At 45.2% G+C, this 20248-nt stretch overlaps 1 protein-coding gene across 3 annotated transcripts in view; it reads right to left on the bottom strand.

Annotated features, from left to right (window-relative positions):
• The window catches only part of MED27 (mediator complex subunit 27), a 221732-nt gene that overhangs the window by 17426 nt on the left and 184058 nt on the right, over positions 1–20248 (bottom strand). For 2 of the 3 annotated variants that reach the window (XM_012001586.1, XM_012001585.1), the window contains exons 5-6: positions 16286–16393; positions 6518–6559 (exon numbers count right to left, since the gene is read on the bottom strand). In XM_012001586.1, the coding sequence (XP_011856976.1) occupies positions 6518–6559; positions 16286–16393 (150 nt within the window). The remainder of the gene's footprint in view (positions 1–6517; positions 6560–16285; positions 16394–20248) is intronic. The other variant, XM_012001587.1, reaches the window with a different exon arrangement.

The raw sequence follows: 20248 nt of genomic DNA, 5'->3' as shown, positions 1-20248 counted from the left end.
CTGGGTGTAGTGGTGCACACCTGTAATCTCAGCTACTCGAGAGGCTGAGGCAGGAGAATTGCTTGAACTTGGGAGGTGGAAGTTGCAGTGAGCCAAGACCATGGCACTGCACTCCAGTCTGGACGACAGAGTGGCACCCCGTTTCAAATAAATAAATAAAATAACGTAATGACTGTTGATGGGGCCTCTTAGTGGTGTGAAATGCTGCAGCGGCTCCACACACCCGAGTGAGGTGTGCAGCACAGCCTGACTCAGGGGAGGGTGATGGGTCCCATCCCTGGGGAATGATCCCATGTTGAAACAGTTTCCTTCCCTAGGAGGTGGAATGAGAGATAGGTGAGGACTTTTGAATACTATTGGGGTTGGTAGTCAGCTAGGTTCTCCGTGTACCCACCAATGCAATATCAGGTGTTCACCCACTTTTCAGAGAACTGAGTCTTCTAGGGCTGACTCAATCTCTTTTACTGAAAAGCACCAGGTGGCCACCAAGTAAACAGACCTTGATAAAGTCTGCCTCAGTTAGGGGCTAGTCTTGCATATTAAAAAGAATGAACAAGCCGGGTGTGGTGGCTCACGCCTGTAATCCCAATAGTTTGGGAGGCCGAGGCAGGTGGATTACCTGAGGTCAGGAGTTCAAGACCAGCCTGGCCAACATGGTGAAACCCCGTCTCTACAAAAATACAAAAATTAGCTGGGCATGGTAGCACATGCCTGTAATCCCAACTACTTAGAGGCTGAGGCAGGAGAATCACTTGAACCTGGGAAGTGGAGGTTGCAGTGAGCTGAGATTACACCACTGCACTCTAGCCTGGCCAACAGCATGAGACTCCATTATAAAAAATAAAATAAAAAAAAATAAAAATAATCAACTAATAAATGAACAAAGGAATGAAGAAGCAAATGGCACTCTGCCCAGAACATGACCCACCATGGACAATCCATTTGCTCACAGCTAAAAGTTCAGATGGTGCAGAACTGAAAGGGTTACTCATCTTTCTGCAATGACTGTGGACTGAGAGCTGGACATCTGCGGGCTACTTTCATGCTGTCCCTTACCTCTGATGAGAAAGCTGTAAAGTGTGTGCAGGTCCCTTTGGGCCGCTCTCTCGATGTCCCCTGCCTACCTGGGCGGTACACACACTCTACCTCTCTCTCCAGCCACCCCAGCAGGACTTAATGCAGTGAGTAGCTGTCAGTCTGCTCTCACTCTCCCTAAATTGCTGGATGAAAATGCACACTGTTTTGAAATGAAGGGGTTAAAGATCAAAATAGTGGCTGCCCCTGCAGAGTTTAAATGTCAGAAAAATATGAACACGCCTGAAACCTTTCCTAGCTCTTTGTGATTCTGCCCTTTCAGATGGTCACCCCCCACCCGCCCCACCCATTTCTAAGTCCCATTCTCTGAATCTACTCTGCTGGAGACTTGCTGGCTATAAAAAGCTTCTTCATCCTAGGACCAAGTGCAAGGAGCCTCCAGGGACCACAGTAAATGATGGGAACCTGTTAGCAGCCACAGACCCACAGCAAGCTGTCCCCAGCCCTCTGCTACTTCCACACTTGGGTAAGGGGTCTAACGAGGAAGAGTGAAAAGGGCTTGCTGACGGCGTGAACATCTGCAGACAAAAGGAAGGCAGAATTTTGCTTCCTGTGGTGGGATTTGCTGCAGAAGCTCAGGTGCTCAGGCTGTAAGCCAGCGGGTCAGGCACGGGCCTGAGAGAATGTGACAGGGACAAGCTTCCATTCTCCTACCTCCTGACATTGTTTGCCAGAAATAAAAAGGTGAGTGTTAGCTTGGTTTGGCTCTGCAAGGCAATCCCCCTCCCCTGTCACATTGAAGGAGGGACCTCGGCGGGGCTTCCTGCTTTCCCTCGTTCTGGGCTGGCCACGGCTGCTTCTTGTGGGCAAGAAAACAGACCCAACACAGTGACTGCAACCACATGGTGAAGGCCTAGGAGAGGGAGCTCTCGGGGCCCTACCTCAGCTAGGGCAGGAGGAGAATTCCACCATTCATGCCATGTGAGCTGCTGCTGGTGGCCCAGAACTCCCATCTCAGAGGTGGGCACAGCTCTGGTACCTCCCACCACTGTCAGGACATATCTTCACCCTGAGCAATCTCCTCTTCTTGATGACCAAGGAGCCTCCTCCAGCATGTCACGCCGCTCCCCAGTGCACTTCACGCCACTGCTGCAGGCTGAGCTTTTCTGGATGATGCTGGGCACTAACGCCACCCTGGCCAGTCGACTTGGCTGGGTGTAAACAGGCAGAGCAGGTGGAAGATGTCTGCCGCAGTGCTCCCAAACAGCGTCTTTCTGGGAAACACTAAAAGCAACATCGATCGTGACACCCCATGTATAAGTGGGTGGACAGGAGGAAAATAGAATCTTGAGAAATAGCAAATCCTAAAAAGCGGAGTTTAGAAATGCTGCCACTGAATCCTTCTCTTTTGGTGATTTAGGTTTGAAATACTTAACGTCACCCCATAAACTGTGCCAGGTCTCTGAATCTGCAAAGGACAACGTGGTCCCACCTCTGCATATGGTGCAGGGCCTGGTGGTGGCACAGGGAGGTCTACCTGCTGGCCACTAAGATGAACACGATGAAACAGGCACGGCAGTCACTTCCCTGGGATGGAGACTACACCATGCATGCTTTGTGCTTTCTACCGCCATTTTCCACAAGCTCAGTGATACAGACAGACATTTTTGTTTTTTACAAGATCCCAAACTCATTCCATGTGATGATGATTAGCTGAAGACTTTATTGATAAAGGATTAAGCTTAATTCTGTATATTATTTTCCAATACGCTTCCTTCATTTGACAGCAAATGGAAGACATTTTAGTAGGCAAGAGAGAGGACTCACTAATTTAATTCTTACTTGTCCCTGAAAAAAAAGGCTTCAACGTTATCTGCCTTTAGTTGTAATCAGGAGGCACTACCACCTCTCCCAATTGTGTTTCTTTAATCTGCTACAGGTCAATATCAGAGGTTAAGTCCACTTAGTTAATAATAGGTGAAAGGAGAGATGATAAAGGAATCTCAGAAAGGCTTCTGCACAAATACACATGATATGCCACTCACCAGTGACATAAAATTCCCATTCCTTAGAATTCATCAATTTTTACTACTTGAAACGTGTTACACAGACTAGAAGGAAGGAATTGGCGGATGCTCCTAAATCTCTCCAACTAGACTAATATCAAATTTTAAACACTTCTGCTTCAGAGTGTGTTTGTAATTTTAAACAAATACAAAGAGTGCCTGGCAGGTTATTTTCAAGGGAGGTAGGATAAAAATATAGCACTGTCTTTCTAAATCTGCTTCACGAAATCTGTGTTTCACACATCTTACAACTTCCTAATACACTTTCTGCTTGCATTAAAAAATACAAGAACATTAAAAACAAACAGGCGAAAGTGAGCATGTGCAAGCCCCTCCCTCATTAAGGGTATTGGAATGGAAATGGACCATTGTTAAAGACCAAGTTATGAGCTGCAATGCTGGCGGCCCTCGAGAAGTCATCATTCAGCCCTCGAGAAGTCATCATTCACCTTTTGTGGAGCCAGGAGAGGGAACTCATTGCAATACCACAGAGGACATGAAGATAAGGACCAGGTTGAGGGGAAAAAGCGACCATTTTAATGTTCTTCACTATTAAAGCAGAGCAAGATACAGATAATGAGCAGTGTTCTTTCTCCTCAGAATATTTTTCAACCAGCCACTGGGGGAAAAATGACAAGGACAGTCAGCAGGGAAAATGTTAGCATTGAAGGCTGAGACCTTTTGCATGCGAAACAAGTAAATACCTCCAGTATGGTGACTTAGATAAGAACACTAAGATGAGAAATGTAGTTCCCTGCACTCAAGCCTGTGCATAACCACACCCTTCCTTCTTTTATGTTCCAGATCCAGGGACCAGGGAGGAAGACAGGGTGGGAAGGAGGGAGGAAGGGAGGGAGGCTATTTTCTCCATTACATTTCCAGGGAGCTCCGTTGGGTAAAGGGGTGTTAGAAGAGTAAAGCTATGATTTTCTTTGTTAAAACTTTATTTTAGAGCAGTTTTAGATTTACAGAAAAGCTGCAGAGATGCAACAGACAGTTCCCATGTCCCTCACCCCGTTGCCCCACTGTTAACATCTTCCATTACTATGGCACATCTGTCACAACGAAGAAACCAACACTGGTTACTCACTCATAACTGAACTCCAACCTTTATTTGGATTTCACCAGTTTTTCCATTAGTAACCCCTTCCTCTCTCCTCTACTACTTCTTTTTTTTTTTTTTTATGTAGTCTTGCTCCGTCACCCAGGCTGGAGTACAGCGGCTCACTGCAACCTCCTGCGTAGCTGGGATTACAGGCACCCGCCACCAAGGCTGGCTGATTTTTGTATTTCTAGTAGAGACAGGGTTTCACCATGTTGGCCAGGCTGGTCTCAAACTCCTGACCTCGTAATCCACCCACCTAAGCCTCCCAAAGTGCTGGGATTACAGGCATGAGCCACTGTGCCTGGCCCCAGTAGTAACCTCTTTCTGTTTCAGGATCCAGTCCAGGGTAGTACATTGCATTTAGCTGTGATTAGATCATGAATCTATAACACTAATATAGGTTCCCTAAATGTGTGGTTTTCAGCCTCAGACTACTCCCCTAATCCTAGGCACCTGTCCTCTGCCTGACCCTTATCACCAAAAAGGGGCCCGGGGGCGCTGTGGATTGATGTACAGTAAACACCACTAGAGGGTGGTCCATGACGCCCCTCTGATACTAAGTCCTATACTGACTGCTTAATGCACACCAGATTTTCTTCCGGGGTGAGGAAATGTTTTAGAACCAGACAGAGGTAGTGAATGTACACTATTGTGAATGCACTTAAAGCCAAGGAGCATTCACTTTAAAACGGTTAATTTCATGTTATGTGAATTTCACCTCAATCTACAAGAGTCCTATGCTTCCTGACACATGGTGGACACAACCATTCTTCATCATGGGGATAACTCGGACCAAGCTTTCAAAATCACATCCCCCTGTGTCAATCCCGTCAGTGGTTTCTCACTGAATTAAGGATAAAATCCGAATTCTGCACCAGGGCCTAGAGGTACCTCCCTGACCTGAACCCTGCCTTCTACCTCCACTTTGTTCCCCCTTCGCATGGCTGGCTCCTCCTTCTCACACTGCCTGCCTCAGTTTCCCCTACAAAGGCTTCCTCTGACTAGCCTAATCGGAAGGAGGCCCCCCTGTGGTTCCTGGCCACAACCCCCGGTTAATCACCTGGAGTTATTTGTTAGGCTTCCTTGTCTGCTGGGAGTTTCCTCTGTGGCCCTGGCACCTAACAGTGCCTGGCACATGGCAAAGGGGCTCAGTGGATACCGGTTTTTTTTTTTTTTTTGAGACGGAGTCTCACTCTGTCATCTAGGCTGGAGTGCAACGGCACAATCTTGGCTCACTGTAACCTCTGTCTCCCAGGTTTAAGCAATTCTTCTGCCTCATACTCCCGAGTAGCTAGGATTATAGGTGCCCGCCACCATGCCCGGCTAATTTTATATTTTTAGTACAGACAGGGTTTTGCCATGTTGGCCAGGCTGGTCTTGAACTTCTGACCTCAGGTGATCCGCCCACCTTGGCCTCCCAAAGTGCTGGGGAGTGGATACCTCTTGTTGAGCTGGATGAGGGAACGAATGAGATGATGGCCAACTCTCTTATTTCACTACTGGATGAGACCAGAGACGGAAGATGGATGAGAACAGAAGAAGCGGGCTGCTGCCCTGCAGGGAGCTGGCCCTGAGTACTGTGGGGACTGGTGGGGGTGTGGCGGGGGGGCACAGAACCCTCACCAGCCACAGGGCCTGAATTGGTCCAGGGAAGGGGCCCTGCACTGTCAGGAGCTGGGGGAATGAATTTTCTCTGGTCACTTTTCATTTTGTCTGACATTTCCCATAACAGTTTTTCATAAGGAAGCCCAATATCTGAAAAAGATACAGTGTCCCCAGAGCACAAAGTGGGGAAGGAGCTGGGTGAGGGACTGCCAGCCTGCCTCCCTTGGTCCATCCCTTAGGCACCAGCGGAAACCGCTAGGGCTCTGAGAAACCGAGTTTTAAAACTAGGTTTTTCAGAATCCAGTTTTTGGAACATCTCAAAAACCTACGGTTTTCCTAAGGTATAATTTACATACAATAAGACTGCCCCTTTGTAGTAATATAGTCGTGAGTTTTGACAAACATGTACAGTTGTGTAACACCACCACAATTAAGATACAGAATATTCCCACCACCCCACGTTCCCTTGTGCCCCTTTGGGGTCAATTCCCTGTACCCTCCCCTAGGCAACCACTGATCTGATTTCTGTCCCTAAGGTTTTGTTTTTTCCAGAATGTCATACATATGGAATCAGACAGTGAGCATCCTTTTCTGTCTGTCTTTTTTCACTTTTTCAAAAGCCTCTGTTTTGAGACCAATGTTTAAATCTCAAAGCATTCAGGTTTTCTCAATGCCACTTGAGTAAGAAGCAAAAAGTAAAACTTACCTTCTGGAATACTTGATAGTTGGATTTGGACCATATATCAAGCTAAGGGGAAAGGAGAGAAGGATCATCAGCATCGGTCTTAGAATTCAGGACTTCAAGAAATCATATTGTAACTACTGTTAACCCTTCTTAAACTTGAAAAAAAATCTGATTATAGAATAATAGGATCTCAGGGTTGAAAAGGATCTTAACTGTCCGACTTAATTTCTTCTTTTTCCATTTGTAGGTAAGTTAAGAAAAGCAAATGGAGGAATACAGGAAGTCACCTTGAGGTACCTGCTGCTTCCAGGGCTCCTGCAGGCTGAGCCCCTGTCTCACTTGCAACTTTGATTCTCACCACGGCTCTTGCATTTCTCAATGCCAAGGTCAATGCTGCTTCAGGCCCTTTGCACTTGCTGTGCCCTCTGCCTGAACTGTTTTTCCCATAAACCCCTGTGTGGCTTTTCTTATACCCCCTTTAGCTCAAATGTCACCTCATCAGAGAGGCATTTCCCAGTTACCCTATCAAAACATTCTTTCTGGTACCTGTTACCTTGATTCTCTTTACTTTGTTTTTTTGAGATGGAGTCTGGCTCTGTCACCCAGGCTGCAGTGCAGTGGTGTGATCTCAGCTCACTGCAACCCGCACCTCCCAGGTTCAAGCCACCCGAGTGGCTGGGACTATAGGCGTGCACCACCATGCCTGGTTAATTTTCATATTTTTAGTAGAGCTGGGGTTTCCCTATGTTGGCTAGGCTGGTCTCAAACTCCTGACCTCAGGTGATCTGCCCTCCTTGGACTCCCAAAGTACTGGGATTATAGGCATGAGCCACTATGCTGGGACCTCTTTACCATTTCAAAATTTAAAGTTTTCATAACATTTAAAACTGCCTGAAGCTCGATTATTCCTTTATTTACTTGTTTCCTGCCTGACTTGCCCACAGGATGGAAGTTCGGTGAGGACAGGAGGCTTGCCTTCCTTCCCACTGCCTCCCCCGGTCCACAAATGGGGTCTGGCAGGTCGTGGGCATCAGCAGGTCTTTTCTGAGTGGAGGAAAGCTGGCAGCGTCCAGCTGCTGGGCACCTGTTCCATGCCAGGCACCGCACTAGGCCCTCCACACACACTCGTGTAATTCCCAGAACTGGCCCACGTGGCTGGTCCCATGAACAGTCTTCCTCTCCAGATGGGGAAACAACAGCTCAGAGCCGTTCACGAGCCCAAGACTGTCTGGCGAGGCATCTTACAGATGGCCTCATCTGGTGGTGCTCAAATCCTGGCTGGGCATCAGAAGCCCCTGGGGGAAGGTTTTTGTTTTTTAATACACAGATTGCTCAGTTCCTCCCCTAGAGTATGGAATCAGTGGCTGGAGCGGGCCCAAGAGCCTGTTCCATTGTTTGTTTTGTAGCGCTGCTCCCAAGGGTAACTGACGCCTGGCCGGTCAAGAGCCCCTGCTTTAGGGCGCCCCTACTTGACGAATGAGGAAGCTGGAGGAGGTGTGAGTTGGCATGTGGGTAGGGCTCACAGTAAACCCAGTCCAGTCCTCCTCTGGCCACACTTGGTCACACACAGGGTACTTCAGTAGCTCATTCTAACCAAAACCATTTTGGTTTTTACTGGTTTGCATGATATACCAGATCAATGCCTTCTGTTTCAAGAGTTTAGAACAAATTAAGTACAGCAAAAATAGAACTACCCACAATACAGTGCTGACAGAGACGGTTCAAGGGCAATGAGGAAATGAGAAAGCCATCACTGTGTCCCATAGGTGCTAAAAAGTTGACTTTAATATATGAGTTCAAGAGCTGAGTGAATGGAACACCTGGTTAATGAGCCTCTGGGAACCTGCCTTTGAGGTTGGCCAGTGGTCAGGTAGAACCCTGGGCCATGGCGTTTTAGGCCTGTGTGGTGTGTGATTGATTTTGGAGTACCAGAAAGCATTGGGAAGCCACTGGACAGAAAAAGTCCTTTAAGAAGACAGGACAGGATGTGCTGCACTTGACCCAGAACACTTAGGAGCCCTGTGTCTATTCTGCAGAAGACACTAAAACCTGGCTTTCTGAAAACAGTGCTTGGAAATTAAAAGCAGGGCTGTGAACAGGCATATACATTTAGTTCTCCTGGCTTTTCCCTGTTCACAATTAGTTTCATGAAAATTTCACTGTGTTTGAAGACTTTCAGGACAGCAGAGAAGGTTAAGATGATTCTGAGGAGGCCACTCTGTACTTCTTCTGCAGGACAGGGCAGAGGTTTAGTTCATCGCACTCCATGACAAATCATGGAGGAGCTTTCACTGATCCAGCATTCATTCATTCAATCGGAAAAATGAACCTCAAGTTCACCCATCTCTCCCTACCCCCACTGCCTGCACCGATCATCTCCTTCTTGGATTGCCTCAAAAACCCTCCACAGATCACCCTCCTTCTACTCTGGCTAAACTGCTCTTCAGAAAGCTGGTGTCAACTGCCAGTCAGTGCCCCCAACTTAAACCACTGAATGGAGTAAGAATTTTAAAGATCTTCCAGCGCTGGAATTATAATGTGACAGCTCAACAATTTGCAAGGGGAAAAGTGACATGTTACCTCCAGATAACTCTGAGGGAAACCTCAAAAGAAACATACAAAATTAATTCCCCACGTTATCAATTCTGTTGAAGAAAACTACTGTTGGGCAGCTGGTCATATTTGGGAGGATAAATCAGGTTCGTATTACTTTCTTAGTGCAGCAGTGCAGCCCAGGGCTTAACAAATGCAGCATTTAAAGATGATTCAGGGGTTGCAGGATGAATAAGAATGACTTTTGCATCTTTTAGTTGTACCAAAATCACTGCCAAGATGACAGGGAGAATCCAAAGATGCTAAATCTCAATTTTAGGAAGAGGAACACCGATGTCTGAACTTGGAACTAATACAGTTCTCCTTCCATTTTGAGCCCACAGCTGTTTCTTCTGAACTTCTTCACTGTTTACCCTTCCTGCCTGCTTACATCATACATAAGCAGACCAGGACACAAACACAGAGCCAAGAAAAACAGAGAAGAAGAATCTGCTAGGTTAAAAAGTTATAGCTTTTATCTTAAAGATAAACATATTTAAAAATCCTTCAGTATCTGCAAAATGTTTTAATTTCAAAAAACCTAGAGAAAACTACGCATAGGTTTAGTGAAAACGTGGCCTCTCCAGCCTCATTGTGGATTCTCCACACACACCACATTTATTCAAAGTGAGGATGATGCTCTTTTTAAAAGGTTTAAATATATTATTCAGGACCCTAGGGAAAAGCTCCTACCATCTGGGACAGAAGGACCTTAGACAATACGGTCTATTTACCTGGCGCGCATGGGTGGAAAAGAACCTCTGAACAATAGGGCCCTCTTTTGCTAGGAGTGCACAGCAGGTGGTTCGGACTTGATTTTCTGCTAGATTTATGCCAAAGAAAGCCAATGAAATGAGCATTCTGGAGTCAATGCCCTGCCTCTCCTCAGGGCCAGGAAGATTTCAGAAATTCATTTCAGGGAGCCAGGACTGATCCAAGTGAGTATTTATTAGCTTCAGCTTATTTGCTGCAGAGGCAGACACGGCTACCAATTCTTTGCTGGCTGCAATATTCAAAAAAGGAGTATTCTGGAAGCTGCAGACCTTCAGCCTGATGAACAAGAAATTATTCTGAACTATAGTGCCAGGAAAAAGAAAGCAAAGCACCCTTCAGTACTGTGAGCATTAGAAAGATCTGAAAACACAAAAGTCAACCTTGCGGTAATTGGTGGCTGAGTCTGCAGTCTCAGAGCAGCCTCCTGGCCTCTGGGGATTGGAGTAAGTATTTTAAGGGTGGGTGGGGTGTGGTCTGTTCTCAGGTGAAATGAAAACAAACCCTGCAGATGACCAACTGCTTTAGCACAGACACATCTATTCTTAGGGGCAAACACCAAGATATCAAAAGACCTCTTGATACACAGGAAGAACTGGTGAAAATGGTGACAAATCAAATTTATTCACTGACAAGAACAATCAGAGCGACCCGGTATCAGCAGGCAGGTGATTCTGTCTGCAATGCTGACCACCACCACCACCACCACCTCCATCACAACCAGCAAGGGCAGATGCCATTTACTGATGAAGATGATGCATTCGGCCTACCCTTTACCTGCATTATCTTTTAAAATTCCTTTGGTGATAACATGAGGTTGATAAAATCCTTTCCGATTCACAGATGAGGACACTGAGGCTCACAGAAGTTAGGCAACTTGTCCACCATTGCATAGTCAATGCGAGGTGGGGAATTTGAAACCAGGTCTGTGTGCAGAGGCCCAGCTCCTCCCCTGGGAGGAAGAGACTGCCTTCCAGCTAGATGGCAGGCGGGATGCTGGGGCTGCACGCTCCCTAAGCTGTCACTTGCGCAGCTCTTCCGGGAGCACAGTTCTGCTTTGAGGCCTGCTGCTGTGACAACCACTGCCGCTAAAATTCATTTAACAGCACGTGAACGTTTTGGCAGCTTATCAGAAAGTTATCAATTCTTTACTTCATTTCAAAAAACAGTGGAATAGATTCAAAATTATCTAAATAAAACTCATAAGCCACACAAGGTTCCAACTTTTAGAACCTTTATTTAGTAGCTTCATCTTGCAAGGTGAATAGGTGATAGGCCTATCGGTTTGGGTAGAATGCTGTAAACCAGCTATGGTGACGGAGCTCTCCCTGGTTACCCACGTTTTCAAAACCATAAACTTCTATGTGGTCACCCTCTCAAATCCGCCCACCCTCCCCAGAGAATACAAGAGTGAACAAGAGCCTCACCTAAGAACACAGTGTTACAGGTCTATTATTCTTCAACTTTTCACTTTCAATCAGGACATGCATTTGTTACTAAAAAACTGCTGAAAGCTCAATTTCAGGGCATCCTCTGCATATGAATTAAACTGGATTCCCCTTTCCCTGGCTTTCACCCTTCCCCCTAGAAGTAACAAGAGGCCATTTTTCTGAAGGTCGTCTGAACAATTTCAAAGGCTATAACAAATCAAAATGTTCCCTGCATCTGATATCAAACAGGGCTGATGCCAACACTTATTAGAGAAATCAGATTCAGCTCCCCACCCCCTCGACCCACATGCACACACACAGCCAACTTTGAAGTGGGAAGAATGCGGGGATCAGAAATTACCCTGGAGACAGCTCTGGCTGTCTTTGAAGGTTTCCTTTGATACCACCATTTCTTTTCCTCTCTTATGCTTGGAGGCTAAAAGCTGCCTTTTTTTTATTGATATGGGGTAATTAATGAAGCTATAGCATTAACATAACCTAAATCCCCTAATAAGATAAATTCAACCGAGACACATATTTTTTCAGTTAAGTCTGACTGGTATAAAATCAGGACAATGGCCAGGTATTCATCTTCAATCCTGCCTTTTAACATGCTGAGTCATGGCTCTTGCTACTCCCTGATTACAATGAATAAGTGGTTGGTAAGTCCGAAAGCATTTTTGTTTTATTAGAGGAATCAGGCTATTGGTCCTTGGTATCAAAAATATGCATTGCAGGTAAAGAGACAGGAGGCTTGGGTCATGGTGGTGGTTGTTACGCAAAGTGATAGCCTTGCTGGGCTGGATTCTGATGGGGAAAAAACCTGCAAGGTCTGGAAATTAGGGATGGTGCTGGGCCACTACAGCAGCAATAAGGATAATGAAACTTTCGAATGTGCTGGCTGCTTCGGGCTTGGAGGACACAGACAACCGCAGAGGCAGAAGTTAAGCCCATAGGAGGCTTCCTGAGCCACGCCCAGGCCTCTGTGGCTGTGCTCCAGGAGACTGCAGCAAAACAGCCCCCTGCAGCCACCTAGGCACCAACTCAGCAAATGCAGGGCTGCGTCCCGGGAGCAGCGACGTCTCCAGCAACAACGCGCTCTTGCAGAACACATGTCAGGCCCCAGTGGCTCCTTCCAGACACCACATTTCATTTGGGATGTGCCAGACAATTCAACACGTTAATTGCACTAATGCCTAGATTGTATATAAATAAAGTACACACAGAGTACTCAAAATAGAGCACTAATAATGTCCGCATGGTTTATTTTTATCATTTGTGAAGTGCTCTGAAAAAAAGGGGCTAATCAAATTGGCTAGGATGAGATTCTGGGTGGAGCAGTCATTTTGAGAGCTTCTCTGCCAAATGTGGTCAGTGTGTCCTTAAAGTACAAAGGGGCCTGGTTCTGTCGGTCTTGCAATTTCCAGTTTTAGGGTCTCTGCTTACTGCTTGGGCCAATGCACACAGTTGTAAAGGGGGACACAAGGCTTCCTGTCCCACCACATTTCTGATGTCAACCAGGGCCCCAAATGCACAGCCATTTTCCTTAGGAGGAAGAGAGAAGCTGGGCTAATCTCTCCTCAAGAGGGCCCGAGGTCTCCCTTTACTCGTGTGTCTGTTTTTATCCTTTGACTTATTTACGACTTCAATTCCTGGCGCTCCTTTTAGTCCCCATTTCTCATTTTTGATTCTCCACTTTGCATTCCAGCTTGAGCATTTTCATATCCCAAGTAGGCTTTTTCATCATCTCCTCCCAGACAGGACTGGGCTCCTACCATGCTCCTGGCACAGAAGTGCACCCTAGGGACAAAGAGTCACACGATGGAGCCTGTGCCCTTGAGGAGCTCCTGGCAGATGCAGGATTGAGATCCAGCCCTGTGTGGCGGTGGGCAACTTTAACATTCTAGGTCTCAGTCTCTCCATGTGTAAAATGAATCTAAGAGCAGCCCCTACGTCATGACGCTGTGAGGAGGATTCAACAGTCACTGTGGGCAAAGTTCGCTTTGTGCAGCGCCTACCTGACCAATGTGTGTTAGTATTGTTAGTATTTTTATTAATTGCAAGATGGACATGCAAATAATCATGATGCACTAATTTTAGTACTAGTAAAAGATTGTTCTGAATTCTGTGGGTGTGTGGATAATGATGATTACTCTGTGCTGTAAGGAGAGGCAAACCAGGTCGGCCATCTCTAGAGCCCATGCTCGTAAGCAAAGAGGCTCTTGGGAAAATGGAGACAGGATGGGAAGGAAGATGGCATTCAGCCAGTGTAAAGGGAAGAGTAAAACTTTGTCAGGTGGACTAGGAGGGATCCCAGGGCAAAAAGCACAGAACGTGCAAATATGTGAAAGAGTCTGGCATGTCCTGGGAGCTACAGGGAGCACATGAGGCTGGAGATAAGATGAGGTGTGTGTAGAGAATGATGCCAGATGAGGTCAGAAAGGAAGGCAGGGGCTACGCCATGAGGCCTTGCAGAGGAGTCTGGATTTTATTCTACAAGCCAGAGTTTTCAGAAGTATGTTCTACAAAATGGCAATGTCACAATATGTTCTAAGAAAAAAGGAAGACAAAAGAATTTGGTGGTCAAATAAGTTAGGAAAATATTGCATACTCTCTACTCCCTTAAGATATTCATAAGGCACATCAGCAAACTGGTTTCCACAGTAAAGAAACCCACTGAACTTTCTCTAACCCAGAGTTTCTCCAACTTGTTTGACCATGCATTGCTTTCTGCCTAACATCTATTAATAGCCTACTTTCCTACTTTGGGGAGGACTGCTTTGGGCAAGGGGGAGATGGCGAAAAGAAAGAGAATCATCCGCTCGCATGTGTATTTTAGGAAGACAGCTCTGGAAGCCAAGTGAAGGACAGACTGTGAGGGAAGCAAGACTGGAGACTAGAAGTGAGGCGGTGCGTGCATTCTTCAGTGTAGAGATAATGAGAACCGGAGAGGAGCGAGAGGGGTGGAGAGGGATGGGGGGCCCGGTTTGAGAGTTACTTAAGAGGGAGAACTGCCAGTAATCACTGACAGCCTAGACCAGCGGGATGAAGGGAAGAAAGGTTTAACCAGTTAGGTGGTGGTACTGTTAAACAAGATAAGGAAAAGAGGAGGGAAACTGAGTTTAGGGAGAGAGATGATGAGTTTTGTTTTGGACAGGCTAAACTTGAGGAACATGGGAAGAAGTCTGATCTAGAAACAAATCACGAGTGATCCTTGTGTGGGTGACATGGATGGGAATGGCCAAAGAGAATGCGCAGAGGGAGAAAAAACTCTGGGAAACTGGGAAGTCAAGGGTGAAGACAAGAAAGAAGGAAGTAACTGGAGCAGCTGAGGAGGGGCGATCAGAGGCATTTTGGAAGCACCATACCTATGAGACTCTATACTCCAAGACCATTGTTTTAAGTGTAGAATAAAAATAATACCAGTTATAATTTACTGAGTATCGACTAGATGGCAAAGTGCCAAGTGCTTTATGTGTATTATTTCGCACACTTTCAGGAAGGGGCAATTAAATAGAATGTGAAAGTCACCATGCAAAGTAGGTAAATTTCCACTCCTCCTTACAATCTCAATTCAGAGCATGCTTCATTTGCACCCTAAGTTTGGTAACTCTAGTAGCACGGTCCTGATTATGACTCACCTTTCTACGTATTTGTTCTCCATCTCTCCAATTCGCTTCTAAGTCCTTGGCAAGCAAGGGTTATGTTTTGTACCAGGCGTGACTATGAAGTTGTCAACTTTGAAAAAACCCAACAAGAATGGCATCTCAAAATGCCACTGCCCATGGTCTCTGCGAGGGTATACACTACCCTCAGTACTGCCTCTGCTGCTGACCGACAGTGTGGAACCTTCTGGAGCAGCTGTCAGAGTTTACAAATCAGACGCACAGACCATACCTGACTGATTACTCACTTTACACGCGTGCTCCAAAGACATTTGGTTTTTCCAAAAAGAAAAAGTAAATCTCCCTTCAATGAATGATATGGTATCAACGAGGAAATTTACGAGAACTGGGCACAGTCCTTGGAGCAGGAGTAGCATCCCATGTAGACAACACTTGTGTGGAATGTGGAAATGCTGGGTTACTTGTTCAAAACACACATCTCATTATATCACGGGCCATGCTTCTTATGGAACACCCTGCTATGTGCTAAGCCACAGTTACCACCTTTTTTTGAAGAACATTCTATTCTCATTATAATGTGGCTGTTGGGTGGTGAGTACCAGTATTCATGCTAACAAACTTTTACGTTTTAATGAGTCATGAGGGAAGGAAAGGCTCCTGATGGGGTGGGGAGACCAGGCTCCGCGCTGAGAGTGGCCTGGCAGAGTGTGGGGCATCTCAGGCGGGGTGCTCATTACACTCCGGTGCAAACACAAATGAAGGCTGTCAGCTCCCATCAGCATCCTCCGATGCTCTCTGTGGAGCCATATGGAGACTGTGCAGTCAAAAGGAATTAGGGGTTCACCTGGGTGAACTTTCCATGAAAGAAGTCACCCGTGGAAATAACACGTCTTTTTCAACAGCAGTATTCAATATATGCTGCTGTGCACAGCAACTTCCTAAGGGTGACTTGTTAGTTTTGTGGAAAAAGAGTGTCATCAGGTTGTGTCAAATGAACAGGAATTTTCCTCGTGGTTCTAGGAAAAGCAAAATGCTGACCCCTGGGCTATTGAGGAGCTGTTTGACTTGGGGAAAAAAAATCCGTTTCCTCAGAAGACACATTTAATGAGGCAACGGGGGTCTAAGGTGATAAATTAGAAATTCAACTAAGGGCATCAGGCTTAGAGGAAAAAGCAGAAGCTTGGTGAAAAATGCAAGCAGAGAGAACGAAATGTTTTTTCATGAAGTGTTCACCCTCACCCGGACAAATCTACGTTTGTTGATCATTTCCGCTATGATTGCTCGTTTTTAATGCCATTCATCTGAGACTCGACTACATTTGTTCTGGGATACAGAACATCAAGGAACACACAAGACTCCAGAATGCTTACCTTGCCATCTTCGGTGTAGACATTCTCGTTATATCCCTTTACTATTGTTCGATCAATGAACAGGCTCCGCATGACGACGATCACTTTCAACACCTTTCCCAAGGTCACCTGCCAAACACATGTAAGTTGACACTTGAGCACGCAAATCACACAACGTTGGGCAGGAGTGTGAGAAGAAATGACCACCTGGCCGATCCAGTGAGACTGGATTCATGGTGCTGGCCCTGTGGATCCTCCAGCACTGGAAAACGAACTCTCAGTAACAGCAAGTTCTTTCTGTAATCACTGAAAAATGTTTTGGGCCTCAACTTGTCTAACTTCCCTAAATTTATTTATATTTTTGGCTTACAAACTCAGGACAAGTTTTACATGTTTACTATCTGCTGGAAAAAGTAAAATCCTTCCCCTTCCCATTTTAAGATTTTCTTTTTCAAAGGTGAGGATCCTACAATTCTGGCAATTATAGGATTTAGTGAGTGTGTTGTTTCGTACTATGTCGTGGCCCTATGCAGACCTATGCAATATGTACAGAGTACAATATACAGAGCAAAGGCAGGTACCAAATGCCTCTTGGTTGAACTATTTATTTAAAGTAACTGGTAAAAGTGGAAAAGCAATACCAAATAAAGTCAGGAGGTAAAAGGAAAGTAGCTGAATTTTATCTCCAAAAAGGAAACATGATCCTGGAAATACATTTAAGTGCTTTTACTCTCAGAACCTAAGCACATATTATACATTAAAAAAAAAAAAAATCCTAAAAAAAGTGCAGTTTCATGTATGCCAGGGTAAAAGGAACCTGCTGTGCTTGCTGGAATAGGCTCAGCACCAAGAATAGAAACAGCACCTTCCTTTCTTTAGGGACACTATGGTGTGGATATGGCTGTTTCCCCCCACCAAAACTCACGTTGAAATTTTATCCCCAGTGTGGTGTTGGGTGGAGGGGCCTAGTCAGGGGTGTTCGGGTCAAGGAGGTGGATCCCTCAGAAATGGCTGGGTCCCTTCTCGAGGTACTGTGTCCCTGCTCTGGCGAGACTAGAACAGCTCCCTAGAGAGTGGGCTGTTATAAAGCCAGGACACCCCTTGGGTTTTGTCCTTCACATGTGTCGCCTCCCCTTAGACCTTCCACCATGTTGTGATGTTTGTGATGCAGTGCAACACAAAAGCCCTCACCAGCCGGTGAAGCAGATACGGGCTTCATGCTTCTTATACTTCCAACCGGCAGAACTGTGAGCTTAATCTCTTTTCTTATAAATTACCCAGCTTCGGGTATTCTATTATAGCAACAATAAACAATATACGGATGAAGACAAGGGGCTCACATAACTCTTCTAAAACGTTGCTAAAGCTTTTCATGTCGTATATGAGACCCTGGACGCAGACCCCAGCCCGGGACCCACCCGCCCATAGTCTGAGTTGCTCTGATGAGGCTTTGATGTCACAGAATTTGCTGAAGGAAAGCCCTGCTGAGCTGCACAAGGTAAGAGCCTTAGCCCCAGACAGCAATCCTGATCCTTCAACTCCAACCTGCCATCAGTTTCTGGGGATGCCACCTCCAATCACCCCTTCCTCGTGTCCCCATTCCTTGCAGTTTCCAACTGATCGTCCCCAATAACAACCTTCTGCTTTCCTTGATTAGCCCTGGGTATCAGTGAACACCTCCAACATTTGATTCCTTCAATAATTTCAAGTGTTAGGTTGATAGCTCTATTTCTGTATACTTTAAATAGTACTGAATGCAAACGTGGTAAGAAAAAACAGGTATTTACATTTAAGGGAACGCTAATAAAGACATCCCATTTCTGCATAACACTTTTAAATATTGTCACACCATGTAATGTTCAGTGGGTCTCTTTATTTTTTTATCATCCTATGTCCAATCAATGGGTCATTTTTTTGTGGAACTGAAAATCCCTATCTAAGGATGCCAATAAAACACGGAGGTAGAGTGAGTAACTCTGTCTTTAGTTAACATGGAGCCTATTGGAAGAAAGGGAGGGAGGGAGAGCAACTGAGTTATAGTTTGTGTGTGTGTGTGTGTGTGTGTGTGTGTGTGTGTGTGTGTGTGTTTTGAGACGAAGTCTTGCTCTTTCATCCAGGCTGGAGTGCAGTGGTATGATCTCGGCTCACTGCAACGTCCATCTCCCGGGTTCAAGCGATTCTCCTGCTTCAGCCTTCCGAGTAGCTGGGATTATAGGCGAACACAACCACGTCTGGCTAATTTTTTTGTATTTTTAGTAGAGATGGGGTTTCACCATGTTGGCCAGGCTGGTCTCAAACTCTTGACCTCAAGTGATCCGTCTGCCTTGGCCTCCCAAAGTGCTAGGATTATAGGCGTGAGCCACCGTGCCCGGCCGAGTTTTGTAGTTACAGGCACTGAAATCAGTACCTTCTCACTAGGCTAAAGTGAATGTAGGCCCAACACATTCTCCACAGGTCTCCTCTGGAAGGGCCACTGTTCGCAACTGCACGTTTTAACTTTCTTTGCTAATAAGCCTAGGTGACTAAGCAATTGTTTCCCGAAACACCAAAACCTGGCTGACATTAATTAAATGATAAATTGCCTTTGTAATTTAAGTTTCTTAAGATGGATTTTAGAAATACACACTAATAACACTAGAAATTTTATATGCAACTTTTTTTGTATTAAAAGTTAATTTTGATATTTTAAAGTTAACTAATACTTTAAAAAGTTAAAAATATAAACGTTTATTATGGAAAAATCTAAATGTAGAGAACAAAGGTTCTTCCTGTCTTCTTGATAGTTGTTTCCGGTCTTACGATAGAAAGATAATCACTATTAACATTTTGGGGTACTTCCTTTCAATCTTTTTATTATCAAAGGCTTATGGTTTTTGAATTTCTAACATTGTTATAATGAAACTATATATGTATACATATATTTTTTTTTCTGAAACAGAGTCTCACTCTGTTGCCCAGGTTGGAGTGCAGTGGCGCCATCTCAGCTCACTGCAACTTCTGCCTCCCGGGTTCAAGCGATTCTCCTGCCTCAGCCTCCTGAATAACTGGGATTACAGGCGTGTGCCACCACACCCAGCTAATTTTTGTACTTTTAGTAGACATGGGGTTTCACCATGTTGGCCAGGCTGGTTTTGAACTCCTGACCTCATGATCTGCCCTCCTTAGCCTCCCAAAGTGTTGGGATTACTGGTGCGAGCCACCACGCCCAGCCATGTATATTTTCAAATCAAATTTTCCCTTAAAACTATGACAAGTATTGTTCCATACTGCTATATAGTCTTCAAAATCAGTGTTGCATTGCTGCACGACATTCTATTGAGAGGATATCCTATAATTTCTTTAACCATTCTCTTATTGGTGGACATTCAGGTTATTTCCAAGTTTCCTCTAATATAAATATGGCTGCAGTGTATACTTTTGTTCACAAAGTTTTCACCACATTTGGAATTATTTCCCTAGATGTGCAGTCATAATTACTATGGCAAACAATACAAATATTTTAAGGCTTTTGATATAATCTGCCAAACTGCTAACCACAAGGGTTATGCCAACCAGAAAGCTATGAACACACCTATTTCATTCTGCTCTTGTCAGCGACGGGCACTACTAAATCAAAACAAAACGAAGTAAAATCCAACAAACCCCTTCCCTGCCCAAAGTACCAACTTAATTGATTTTTCAAAACTTATTATGGAAGATTTAAAAACATATACACGAGTAAATGAAATAGTACAAAGAACCCCATGAACCCATCCCAACTTCAACAATGACCAACTCTTGGCCAATCTTGTCACCTCCACCTCTACCTCCTTTTCCCTCCCTAAGTTACTCTTCTGAAACAAATAACAGCATGGTACCACTTCATCTGTAAATATTTCAGTACATATTTCTCGAAGGGCTCCAAAAGCACAAAAGCAGAACCATGACACCCACATCTATAGTAACACTCCAATATTATCAAGCAGCCAGTTCAGTGTTCAGATT

The sequence above is a fragment of the Mandrillus leucophaeus genome, unplaced genomic scaffold (assembly GCF_000951045.1).
Source record: "Mandrillus leucophaeus isolate KB7577 unplaced genomic scaffold, Mleu.le_1.0 Scaffold665, whole genome shotgun sequence".
NCBI lineage: Eukaryota > Metazoa > Chordata > Mammalia > Primates > Cercopithecidae > Mandrillus > Mandrillus leucophaeus.
The sequence above is the reverse complement of the archived record's forward strand: the minus strand, read 5'-3'. Positions and strand labels throughout refer to the sequence as shown.